Below are 13,984 nucleotides of genomic sequence, written 5' to 3' on the forward strand. Positions count from 1 at the left end.
CCCTTGTATTTTGTATGATAATTTTTATATTTTCTGAGATTTTATAAGCATAGCAAGGGCAAAGCTCCTTCAATTCAAGGTGACTTTCATGTTAGATCAATGGAAACAACAGGAAAGAACAAAGAGGCAGCAACTGCGGGTGGTAAATGAATGCAGTATGTATGAAAAGGCTTTCAGAACAAAGCCAGGCTCTGCAGACAGGCAGAGAAAATGAAAGATGTGAAGAATAGCAGAGAAAAACAAACATTTACAGCTATATTCGCCACCTGTATTCACCACACTGAATCACCTGTATACACTCTATACACACATTTCTCTTGGTAAAAGGTTTGGTGTTCCCTTGGTAATTTTTCCATTTGGTAATTTCAGGAATTGCTGGTAGTAGGTGAGGAGATTGTCGACCCACAGAAGCCCCTCTCTGTATTCATAGAATCAAGAAATCATAGAATCACAGAATGGTTTGGGTTGGAAGGGACCTCACAGCCCATCTCTGCCATGGGCAGAGCTGCCCCACACCAACTCAGGCTACCCAGGGCCCCATCCAACCTGGCCTATGCCTGCACCTCACCGCCTTCTGAGTGAAGAATTTCTTCCGAATATCTTATCTAAATCTCCCTTCTTTCAGTTTATAACTATTCTCCTTTCTTCTATCACTATTAGACTGTGAAAAAAGTCAGTGTCTATCTTGTCTTATAAGCTCCCTTTATGTTCTGAAAGGCTTCAATGAGATCTCTCTGAAAACTTCTCCAAGCTGAACAAGCCCGGCTCCCTCAGCTTTTCTTCACAGTAGAGGTGCTCCAGCCCTTTCATCATCATGTTCCCAGCAGACAATCCCTCTCACCTCAAGCAGGCAGACTGGCTCTGCAACCCACAGCTTCCCAGAGTTGCAGTGCCACAGAGCCATGTCCTACTCCATCTTCCTGGGCTGGGAGTTGCGGTGGCACCACACAGAGCCTCAGCCGCAGCTTCAGGCAGATCCTAACAGGACAGGACTATCTGAGAAGGATACAAACATCAGTGATTTAACCTCAGGAGAATGCTGACCTTGAAAAGTCGTCATCTGCAAGCATTTATGACTAACTGCTAACCCACATTTTGGATTCAAGAACCAGCAACCAAGATCTGCTTTAACTTTGAGCCTCATTGTAGCTCCAACAGTGCAGGTTGGACCCCAAGCCAATGCAGGCTTCTTGTAACCAAGGCTGATCAATGCAAGCTCAGTGGTGCAACATGTGGATTCTGGTTGACCAACAAAGCAGAAGAAATCTGCCTGGAAGTATTAAAAGAGATGAACAGGAGAGGTATAAAGAACTGCAGCACATGTGAAGTCGGATGTGCCATGCTGTGAACTCAGAATACATCCCAGGATGAGGGAAAGCTTAGCTGGAGCTTGTCATTCCATGGAAATAAAGCTTGGTTCATCAATCTGATCTGCTCTGTATCTTTACAGTAAACCAGGGCAGATCTGCCAGACTGTTCAGGTTGGTCTTCAGTTTTTCAGTTCTGACAAACCTCAAACACGCAGCTTACCTCAGTGTAACTAAAGATGTTGGAATTAGCCACATTCCTAAAATCAAAAGCTTTCCATCAAACTCTGCCATAATTCCTCCTGTGAAATTCAATGACAATAATTGGTTCTATTTTAAATAATGAAATTGAGAACAGTCCCAACATAACACCACAGAATGTGTCCTGCATTTCCCAACATCTTTCTCACAAGAGCCTTAGGGCGATATGGAAAACAACGAATTAGAGGGGTAGCTGCTCAGATGCTGCATCTCTCTCCTTTGAGTTCATCAGGGAGGATGCTGCTTGGGGCAGGGAATGATGCTGGAGGTGGAAAGGTTTCTCCTTCCTGAACATGCTACAAGAGCAGCAGTAGGAGTAGCATGTGGAGCATCTTTCAGGAGAGAGGATGGCTCTGACATTTCTAAGCCCCTATCCAGCCCTTGGAGCTGCTTCGAATGCAAGGGCTGGTCAAAAAGAGCTGATATTCAGTTTAGGTCTCAGATGTGATTTATGTTCATTTCTTACTAACCATACTAACCTTACTAACAGGCTTGTAATTAGAAGACTGATCTTATGATGTTTCTGGTTGTATATTAGGAAAAACTTCTCACAAAGAGCAGTGATGCAGTGGCACAGGCTGCCCAGGGAGATGGTGCAGTCACCGTCCCTGGAGGTGTTGAAGAACCATGTGGATGTGGCACTGAGGGAGGTGGTCAGTGGGCTGGTGGTTGGAGTAGACAGTCTTTTCTAACCTTAAAGATTCTATGTGCTGAACTCATCCCTCACACAGTTCAGCCTAGGCACTACTGAGTACTCTGAGATGCATTTCTCTAGAAGCAGCGTGGCCTCGTAAGCTGACTTCATCTTATGCTTCTGTTAGGTGCCACTGGCCTGTCTCCAGGTGTTGGGTTATGAGGAGGTGAGCAGGACAAGTACCACCTCAGTAGCTGGAAAAGAATCATAAAGACAAGGCCTGAGCATAGCCTTAGGCTGTCCTAAAGCTGGATGGGCAACCCAAACCCCAGCACTGCCAACTTTGTGTGAGGCAGTATGAGGAACCAGCAACATGGGTGTTCAATGATCTGGTTATGCTCTAGTGATACAACATGAAATTAAGCTGTCCTGGTCAAGCTCAGCCATCTGGCAAATCTAATTGGAAAATCCATCATGTTGACAGACTGCCATAATAATAGTTGCCTTTTTAAAACAGATTGGAGGAAAGAAACAAGCATATAAAAACATAACCTCCTGTACATCTGCAGCATAGTGTGGTGCTCAGGACAGAGGTTGGGCTGTGCAAATAGACCAACCAGAGTGTTCAAATGAAAAGAATAAATCATCCTGACAATTCCCAGGTTTAATATGAAACAATGCAAGAAAACACTTAACCAAACATAGGCTGGAAAAAGGTCTTGTGGGCCTCAGTAGGGAAAATTAATATGTTACCTAGAAAAGAACAGTGAAATGGATCCTTAATAACAGTGAAAAAGGAACTCATCCATTTCCTTCCATATTTCTGTGATAAATCAATATTTGCACATGGCACATATAACAAGACAACAGTGATTTATCACCCCCACTATGCAGGAGGAGAATTCAGCATTCAGACTTCCTGTGCTGCCAGTTTTGATCCTGCACTTGGTAAGTATCTATATCTATATCTATATTTTTGACAAATTTCTATTGCATCCAGCGGGACTCTAAGGTTAGGTTTTCTTCAGCCATTTTTACAAGGATATCCCAGTCTTCATCACTGTGGGTGGCATGCAATCCATCTGCCACATATATTTGAGCAGTATGCATGTGCAAAAACCCTAGTCCTAACCCTCACCCTCCATTTTGTTCATGTCATTGGAATTGCATGGGTTCAGCCTCAAATATACAGAGCAGACACAGGTGAAGCGATCACAAGCCCCAAAGCAGCCAATGTTGAATTAGTCTGACCGAGGCACATTTTCAGCTAAAAATGTGAGTTGTTAAATTTCAAAGTTCATGTGATTGAAAGCAGTTTTGGAGGAAGAGTTCATTTTCTGTTCACTAAGATATCTTTTCTACCAAAATTTGTATGGCTTTTCCTTTTCCTTTTTCATCTCCATTAACTCCCTATGATGTGGGACTCCAGGTATGTGCCAGCTCCGTTCTCCAAGAGGAGACTCCAGGACATCCTGAAGCAGATAAGGAGCATTACTACCCACCAAACAGAAGGTATCACAAACTATTCAAATTTCAGCTTTCAGGACAGACCATTTCAGAACTACAAGGGGTTTTTCAGGTTTGAGTCTTCCCTGAATCATGCTAGGGAGAAATTTCAACGCTCTCTCACATATCCCATCAAAGTGTTCTGGCTGCAAGGTCATTCTGGTTTACACAAACTCTCAAATTCTCCTTTACTAAATAAAAATATCTGTATGGCTGCCTTTTTTTGCTCCACACTGAAACAGAAACAGGTATGAAAGGCTCAGTTTTTCCCCAAAACTAACAGCTAATTTTTCTCCAGAGAAACACTTATCTGCGCAGACACTGGATAGTACTCTCCTGATCAAGAGTACACCTGAAAACATGAATATATACATCTGCCTGAATATTGCACTGGTATCTAAAGTCAAACTTGTGAGAATCCTTAATGTCTATCTAGGTTGATATGCCAAAAATGTTCAGAATCTGTCTTCACCCTCTGAACAGAAAGCCCTAGACAAACCATAGGATAGTGCCACTACATCCACAAGTAATACTTCAGTTGAGGTGAGGATATTTAGTGCCATACAAACAAGTCCCCCCTGCCATGTCCCATTTCAAATGTCATCTTGCAAAGTGAATTCCACGTTATTTTTTTTCTGATAGAGACTCTAACAGTGATACTTTTCAGCAGCACAGCTGCATCTCTAACATTTTCTCTTTCATATCTCCAAAGTAAGTCTGCAAAATGATAAATATTTTAGCATGAACTAGTCAGTTTATTTTTGATTCAAGCAATAAAATTTCACAGCTGCACTTGCTAAAGATCTTTCCTATCTGCATACTCATCCATTCTTCACTAGCTCCTTCATCATGCACTCTTACTGCAGCTTCCTTTGTTCTTTGCTGTGGTGCTGAGGCTGCACTGCCAATCCTTGCTACTCCAGGTCTACTGCAGTAATTCTGGTGGTGTTGCTTTTACTGGACACAGGAGACTTTCTGCAGAAGGGCTGTACAAGCAGCAGGCATGCTCTGGTGAGCTGGGTCTTGAAGCAACTGAAGGCAGCAAAGCTTGACACCTTGATGAACACCAGGACGATGAAATGGAGAAAGAAGGTGCTAAGGGAGAACAGATACTGTTTAGTGAGAGAAAACAGTGACCCTCCATGAGCTCAGGTATTATAGTCCAACATGCCCCCACACACACATGCACACACCCTGCAGTTGATCACTGAACAAATGACTCCATGACTATGGCCACAGAGCAATAGTTATTGACTTTTTTCTTTCATTCTCACAAGTTCAAAACCAGTTTGCTTTTTAAGTGTTATCATCCTCGAAGCCTGCGGATGAGATTTTTACATGCCAACCTTTGTTCCAAATCTTCATTGGGAACCATCTCCTGGCCACTGCTGGGGACAGGGCACCGGGCTGTAGGACCTCTATTGGACCCACTATGACCATGCTCAGCTTCTCTGGTTTACTAGTAACAATACTGTGTCCCTGGAAAGTCACTATTTACAATCATATTGAATGTGGCCACGAACTATGAACCTTCTGGCACAAAAAAAAGACAGTCATAATGAATGAGTATCCAAAGACCAGAAGCAGTGGGAAAAAAATGAGAAACAAAAGCAGACAAACAACAACAAAGCAAAAAATAAAATAAAAAAAAAGGAAGAAACAAAACAAACAAAAAAGAAACAACGCAAAGTAATCACAGAATCACAGGATATCCCAAGTTGGAAGGGATGTATAAGGTTCATCAAGTCCAACTCCTGAGGAAGACAAACATATAGAATATTTTGATGTCATTCTTTATGGTTTGGGGTTTTTGTGGTTTTTATTTGGTTTTAAATGATCATAAGAAACACCTGTAGAGTGGAAAACAAAGCTGGGAGGTAGCTGAAGAATGAAGATGTGGCACACACAGTGAGAAAGCAACAACGCATATGGAGTACATGGAGGGCACAAGATACAAGTATGATTAGTTTTAGAAATTAGTTTACCACTGAAAAATCCTGCAGTAAAAAGCTTGATCATCATGGAATCACCAAGGTTGGAAAAAAACCTCCAAGATCATTTAATAGAAGTGTGCCTTTGCAAATCATCTTATACATGCACAACATCAGTGTTTAGATACATGAAAGGCATATTTTGATGCTTCTTGAGCTACCTAAGAGACAAAAATCTGAAGTTCACCTGTGGAAGGTTCAGGATATTTCTTGACTGTATCTGTACTCTGCAATACAAAAACACCGCTGAACTAAAATACTGAAAGCTACTGCTGCTGTACTGCTACCTTGAAAAAAATGACAGACATGCTGTTAAATGAGGGTGCCCCATAACACACTATTTAAACCATTTATTGTCTTTAAACAGTGCACAGTCTCCCTGTGCACCTTCCCAAGATGCTGAAACAAACCATTCTGGTCTTGCTGTAAGAAACTGGGAAAAAAGGCCTTTCCTCTCCCACCTCACCAATACATGCCAGCTTCAATGGACCTGCGTCTTCTTCCCTTCCACATCTGTATGCTTCCATCTTTATGGCAATGTAGCTGATTCCCACTTCAATACACTTTCCTCTTTAGATGAACAGACAGCCTTGACAAACAGAGATCCGTTATGGATAAGTTGTAACATGCTATCAACAGAAAAACAAAAGCTAAATCTGAAGGCTGCTGGGGAGCCCTTGACAACACACAGCTGCTCTAAGTAGCAGATGCAAGCTTAGTTGGACTGATATCAACTGCTTATTAAACAAGCCATGACCAACAGATGGGAACACTGCTTTATAATGATGGCTCCAAATGGTGAATGAACTATCTGCAAAATGAGATCGGAAAACAAGTGGGTGCTAAAAATGTGAAATCCTGATTTGGGAAATGCAGCCAATACCCCAGACTGCCAGGTGCCACAGCTGTTAGTTACACTTTTGAACTCAATTCAGCTGAACTAGATTTGCCTCTGAAAAGGATGGAAAATGATCATTTTGAGAGGTCTCCCACCTATCCCATATTGGCATTACAGTAATCATCAGTGTAATTGCTTCAAGTCACATCTCATTATAAACAGGAATGAGATTTGGGTTCTGCTAGCTACGATTTGCTGGTTTGTCAGGCCCTACAGATTATTATTGCATATCACACCTGTACTTCACTCAGAATTTTTTTTCTGATTCAGTTTTTAACTAGACCACCATTTCAGAAAATTAACAAGGGCATATATGGAAAGGACATTCATTTTAGGCATTACACAACAGAAGGGTGACTAGAAAGAGAGGAAGAAGAATTTTTCTGTAGAAACAAACACACATATTTAAGTGCCTATAAAAATAATTGCCAATGAGAAAATAAGGATTTATGATCTTGTTCAACCAAATAGTTGTATATTAGAGCTACACAAAGATTCATTGGCTCTCTAAAATCTAGCAAGAATTTGCCAGGACTTCACTCTCTTACAAACAAACACACTGAACTAGCTAAAACTACAGGAGCAGTAGGCATGGATTAAAATAATACTGTGCCAAATACAATAGTTCTGGAAGAAATAATTCAAAATTACACATCCACACTATAAGGAAGCTAATATACACTAAATACGATACAATTACTTGAACTTTATTAATTTCTGTTAGTGTTGTTTCCTTGTTTCCCTGAGTAGGAACAATAGGAGAGAGTTACTAATTCTTCAGGAATATTCTGTCTCAGAACAAACCAAATCACAAACAATTCTAAATGTCCCATTAGTTCACCCAATGGCCACAGCTCTGTGGAAATCCAAGGCTTCATGGAAATGAAAGGCTTCATCAACCAACTATGTAAGAACCATGTTGCTGAACCCACATCATCTCTGTGAGCAGAAAAATCCAGCTCTATGTTGGGCACTGCTGACTTGAGTTCAAAAATTACTTTCTCATAGAACACAACAGGAATGTACACATGAAATGAGCAGAATTGTTTGCAGGAAGACATGCTGATTAGCACATGAATGAATTACAAAACACAGACCAAAGATACATTTGTTATATATATATATATATATATATATATATATATATATATATATATGCATATATATATATAAACACAGTTGAAACAGATGTGTGTTGCACATCTGATATAATTTACAAAACTATATTCACAAAATACTATGAAATCATTAGCATAGTTTGAAAGTGGAACAAGAAAGCACCCAGAAAGGATAAATACACAATCCTATGCAGAGATTATATCAGAAAGTATCAAAACTCTGTGAGGATGACCACACACCTTAAACATCTTTATCATCTCTTTGACCTTCTCCTTTCTAATGAAACACTTGCAAACAGAAAGAAATTTAAGGAAAAAAAAAAAAGGAAAAGAAAAGCCAGCAGGGTCTATGGTTCAATCAGAAGAGGTCAGGGGATCCTCCTCAGCACATTCAATCTGCGTTCCACCTTGAAGTCCTGATAGAGTCTTGATAGAATATTATGAAATTATTTGGTAAGGCTAAGCAGGATTAAAGTGATAGATATTCACTGCTCTTTTCATCTTTCTATTCAACCTGCACAAAACCAATAACAGGATTTTGCTGATCGTGTCAGCATTTCATATTTACACAGCATCTGCATCTCAAGACATCCAAGAAAGAGGAATCTGGAATAAACGAGTATTGCCAGGCACTGGGACAGGTTGCGCAGAGAGGTGATGGATACCCCATCAGACTGGACAGGACTCTGAGCAACCTGACTTAACTGTAGGTGTTCCTGTTCATTGCAGAATAGATGATCCTTAAAGATCCCTTCCAACTCAAATGATTCTGTGATTCTATGACTCTGTAAAAATCCTGTTATCTTTCCACTGACAGTAGTCTCATAAAAAGGAAGAGCTGGCCATGGAAAGCTATGGTGTGTCAGACTAGCCCAGGTCTCTACTGGAGAAGTGGCAGGCAGTACAGATACTGATGGCTGCTTTAGCTGAGCTAGCTCAGACACGGAAAGCAATTTAATCTTAAAAGCATAGAGCTCCATGTACAATAATGCAATATCTGAGGTAAAAAATGTACCTTTCATCTAAACGTAATAAATAGTAGAAAGATCTCAATTTACAATATGCTTACTAGCAGGTACTAAGGTTGATGTTACTGCATCTTCACTGCCGCTGTAAACGTTTGGGAAATTAAGGTAGGATGTGCCAGAACATGCTTTATTCATTTATTCCCTTTAATGTGGAATCAGGCAAAGAATGATAAGTGTAAAAAATGGTTTCCAAATGAGGTGGATGAATGCCATCACATAAGACAAGGGAAAGCAGACTGGTCTAACACCCAGAAAAGACAACAGAACCCTACTTTCTTTTGTGGGGATAAACTAAGGCCTATCAGACCTGTTTAGTCCTTAACACTTAGAATCTAAATCTTTACCTTCAAATTCTTCTTCATTGCTAGCCAGTGAATTTCTTCCTCTGTGTTTTACCACCTTCCTGGAGACAAGCAAAAGATCAGAGTCCATCATTCTTCCCTTGGCATGTTTTTCGTCCTCCGCTTTCTTCTTCTTTTTCTGTTTTCCCCTGTTTCCTTTCACAGCACTGTTCTCTGCTACTTCTCCTCCTTCATTTTCCAAAGATGAGTGTAGACGGGGCTCTGGAGTCTCTTTATCTGGGCTAGAAAGTTAGAGAAGGAAATGCACTAAGCTCACATATCGTATACTATTTTAAATCCTTTTTAATATGACACAGATTTTATCCTCTCCCACATCTTATACTGCTGACAAGAGAAGGACTTATCGTACTCTTGAGCATTTAACAAGGTTATGAGTGCATTATAGTTCAACTTCCTTTTTAGTTACAAAATATGGACAGAACAGCCCAGCATGCACTGTTTCTCTCTCGTCTGTAGATATGATATTCCTTGCTAACATATTTCATTCAGTTACTCATCTGAAAACACTCTGGACAACGTCCCTGTTAATCTCAATCCTAATACAGTTCAGCACAAATTCATACCCTTCATAGCCCATTCCCACACCACTCTTGAACTTTCTAGAATTTGCACAATAGTTGTGACCCAAAACGTAGTTACAGATGTCTCCCCATCCACACTAAGCCCCACGTTATCAGAAGTGCCTCAGAACTGAAACAAAAATTCAGTTACCTGAATTTACTGACATCAAATGAGAATGGTTCCTCAATTTCTGGCTCAGGCCCCTATTTCTATCTACCTTATGATTACAAAGGATTTGAGAAATAACTGTCTTTTATTGTGGGAGCCCTGACTGTGTGGTGTTTTGTGTACGGAACTTGTTGGCTACATTTGCAGACCCAAAGTTATTTCTTTCTGCTGTGATGGCAGAAAAACACTCCAAACAGACAGTGCCTGATGACATTAAAATAATGGGATATACATTAGTAGCTCTAAAAATTAGTGAATTAAACACATCTCCTAGTACACACCCAAAAACAGACATCAAAAAGACAATTCCAAAGAACTCAGAGCTGAAGATTTGAAATGCAACAGCCATGTGTGCTCTCTGTCAACAGAGAAGCATAGGCTTTCCAATTCATGTTTTAGTTCTTACTTCTACAAGACTTAGCACAAAGGAACCATTTCGCTTTGAGCTTCTGATGTCAGTATTGCCATTAAGCCTTTTGTTTCCATTCTGGTTAAATTATGCTTCTGCTTTGTTTATTTCTAACAGCAACGTCAGTCTGTCCTTATTATCTGTGCATGTGGATGAGCAGTACGCTGCACGGCCTCTCTCTGGTCAGTATGACACGAGAGGTAGGTATCTCACTTAGAATATAAGGAATTACAAATTCCAGCTGGAGGCACACATCCATTCTCACTGACAACTGGAAACTCCAGCTCAATCTGAGCTGGAGCTCTGCCATAGCATTGCTAATATTAGTAACTGATTAATAAGTCACTAATTAAACAGTTATTTAATGGCTTTGAATGTAAACCTCCTTGTAAAAGGAAAATAATCTTTCAACATAGCATTCTGGTTACAAAAGCAAACAAATACAAAGTAAAATCTTGGCCAGTACTGGCTTTTTGTGTTGCAGCCACTGAGTTAATGCAGTCAGTGCCCAGAAGAGGACAGTATGTATGTCTACATGATAGTACAGTAACACATTAAGTACCAACAAAGGAATGGGATTTCACTTCACAAATATGTGGATTTACAGGGAACATCAATCCTAGCTGAAAACACTGCAAGCAATAGCAGAGCATTCTGAAATACTGAGTGCATTGTCAGGGACTGTCTACACGTAACTCACAAAGCAACACACTGCAGAGAGTGACAGCTCTAACAAGTGGGAAATTTGTAAGACTCTTAACTATACAACCTCTAGAGTACAAGGCTTCTATTGGTAATTCTTGAAAAAGATGGATTGAAATATACTGCATTACATGTTGAAGTAGGGAATGTGCAAAAGAGCATGCTGCGATTCTGGCAGCAGAATTGTGGAATACTGTGGATCAGCACTAACCACTGAGGTTTTTATTGGTGCTTTAATATGCTTCACCTGAATTCCTCAGGTTAGGTCTATTTACACTGACTGTATGCCAAAAATTAACTATTCATATAGCGTATACGATGCCAAAGAGGACCCCATGAATCCAAATGTCTCAAATATGCCAAGTTCAGGGCTGCAAGTAGCCATCTAAGGTAAGAGAGTCTTGGTTTTAGATGCTCAGCTGTCTTCATCACTTCTCAGTACCTGCCTTAAACTCTGCACCACAAATTGTGACATTCGATATACATCCATAGAGCTAAGGCAACTCAGCTCCCCTCTCATAACTGCCAGACACTCAGGTTTTACTGCTCTGAGTCCCATGCTATTCCTTTGTGTATCTGGGCCTCACTGTCTTTAAAATACAGCTAATCAGACATAAGTAAAAGCATTAATGACATTGCTTGGAAGCACTTCTCATGTTCCTTTAATATGGGTAATTTGAGGACGATCTGAACAGTGCCACCCTCAAAGACAGAGACATTTTACAGGCCAAAAACTAAAATAGCATGTAAGTTGCCATTTCAAAAATCACTGTTTGTTTCTAAAAGCTACAGCTGCTGAGAGAAAAACCAGAGATGATGTAATGAAAACTTCAGACTCTAATGCTTTGGTGTGATCAACCATTCGGCTTGAAAAGTTTATGCTATTTGGGGTTATGCCAAAATCTGTCCTATTTAATTTAAAGCCTGTAAAATGCATGCTTTAAATGAAAATCTATTCTTTTGGGCTGGGTGGGAACAGTATTGTTTGAAACATTTATTTCCTCTTCATTAATTTAACTTCAACTATCTTCTTGACAACCTGGCCAGTGAACATACAACCAAACCTGTGATCACAATCTGGAAACATTATGTAGAAATTCACATTTTGGCAATCCTGCAACAACTTCAAGCCATGATGTATCTCCAGTGTTTCCAAAATGGAGATAGGACAACAAATTGCCAGGTCATAAAATTTGCACATGCGTGCGGGTCGTATCACTTGCTTACATGTTAAGAGCAAAACAGATCATGGCAGCAATAGAGAATTATTCATGGAAGTTTGAAAGCACAGTTGATCCAAAAGTGCAACATTTAGCATTCATGTGAAGCAACTTCTACGTTTTTAGATTTGAGCATACTCACACTGTAGAATCCACCCTCTGCACCATTCTTATATACCGACAGGAGAAGGCATATTTGGTTTGGCTGATTTTAATAAGGCAACTTCTTACGCAGTGTTCCTGCTGTAATACCATCAACATTCATTTAATTTAAATCTAAACTCAGAAACAATGAAGAAATATAAGTATAAAAAGCCAACTGGTTTCATGCAACTGTTATCAGCCTCTAAAGATAATATTTTCAAGTATGAGGTACATTTTCTTAATATTGCACTAAGAAAAATGCAGTATAATTATCACAATGGCTTACAAACAAACGTAGTGAAATGAAATGAAGATTGTACCAACTGTGATGAAAACCCTGTATTTCTCATTAGCAGCACAGAGCTTGTGAAAGCTGCCAAATGAACTATCCTTCAGGATTTTGCATTTTGTATTTTTTCCATTGGCTCTACGCTGGGCCCCGAATTCTGATTTACTTCGGTTAACTGGAGACAGGAAGCGGGACAGTGAGCTCCTTAGCCTGGAAAATTATGTCTGCCTCATCAAAAACGGAATGATTGTAACACAATTACCAAAATAGTTCCATTTTCTAGTCATACTTACTTTCCTGTTGCTGAACATCAGAACTGTGTAGAGTTTAGCACCCATTTTGCCCATTTCTGGTGTTGCTATGACAATGGCAGGCACATAACAATAATTGTTCCCTGTCTGTGTCCCAGTTCTGGCAAATACATAGTCTCCCACCTACACACCAGGGAAGAACCACATAGCTTGTGAACAAGGCACAAAATTAAATGGTAAGAAATATTTAAAGGAATCATCATTCTGCTGTGTTCCCATGCTTTAATATGAATCTTAAAAAGAAAACGAATTTGGTCCTTCCATTTACTGATCACTCATCATTTCCACCGAATCAGCGAGAAAACACAGCAAAAAAAAAAAAGGACAAAGTCTCCTACTAAAGGACTTGGCACCAAGGCTCAACTAGCAAGCTGAACAGAATGAGAACACTCTTGCAGATCTTTACCACCTTGAACGTTTGCAGCTTAGTGGGCTTTTAAACTAACCTTGAGAATTTCAGGTTATTGCATATATTAAAGTCTTATATAAAAATCAAGTTAAAAACGGAGACAGAAGCTACATTTTTCAACTTTAAATTCTGCAGATCTTCTCTGGAATAGAATGCTCAACTCACAGAACACCAGAACTACCTGGTCAGGATTTGCCTTCATTCTGAAGGGAAAAGTAGTATGTGTCTAGATTTAACGACATTTAAATATGCTATCACTAAAGACTCTCTTGTCATATACTATCCTTTTTTTTTCAGTGTGTTAACAAATAGACAAAATTAAAAATGTGTATTTGATGTCACAGAAAATACAACTATTTTTCACCTGTAGATATGTACATGGCATGGCACCTCCCACAGGCAGAATGAACTTCAGAGGTACAACCCAGCTCTCCCCATGGTTGAAGTCAACAAGCGCACAGGTAGAACTGATATTCTTTATCACAGTTCCTAAAAGAACAACACTATGAAATACCAGAATTATTTTTGTCTCTTGTCATTTTGTAAAAAAATCCTATAGGCTGTTAGAGATCACTGAGTTCAAATGTATCTATACTATATTCTTCATTTGCATTTAGCCAGGATAAATTGTACCAAGGCAATAGAGAAATTTTTCCCTCAAAAAGG

The 13,984-nt window shown here is 39.8% G+C and overlaps 1 protein-coding gene across 1 annotated transcript in view; it reads right to left on the reverse strand.

Annotated features, from left to right (window-relative positions):
* Nucleotides 1-2,712: 2,712 nt before the first annotated feature.
* The window catches only part of VWA3B (von Willebrand factor A domain containing 3B), a 68,603-nt gene continuing 57,331 nt past the window's right edge, over nucleotides 2,713-13,984 (reverse strand). Inside the window, exons 25-29 of the mRNA XM_048962125.1 lie at nucleotides 13,683-13,807; nucleotides 12,892-13,032; nucleotides 12,308-12,408; nucleotides 9,088-9,326; nucleotides 2,713-4,803 (exon numbers count right to left, since the gene is read on the reverse strand). Coding sequence (XP_048818082.1) covers nucleotides 4,634-4,803; nucleotides 9,088-9,326; nucleotides 12,308-12,408; nucleotides 12,892-13,032; nucleotides 13,683-13,807 — 776 coding nt within the window. The 3' untranslated portion in view covers nucleotides 2,713-4,633. The remainder of the gene's footprint in view (nucleotides 4,804-9,087; nucleotides 9,327-12,307; nucleotides 12,409-12,891; nucleotides 13,033-13,682; nucleotides 13,808-13,984) is intronic.

The sequence above is a fragment of the Lagopus muta genome, chromosome 1 (genome assembly GCF_023343835.1).
Source record: "Lagopus muta isolate bLagMut1 chromosome 1, bLagMut1 primary, whole genome shotgun sequence".
Taxonomy (NCBI): domain Eukaryota; kingdom Metazoa; phylum Chordata; class Aves; order Galliformes; family Phasianidae; genus Lagopus; species Lagopus muta.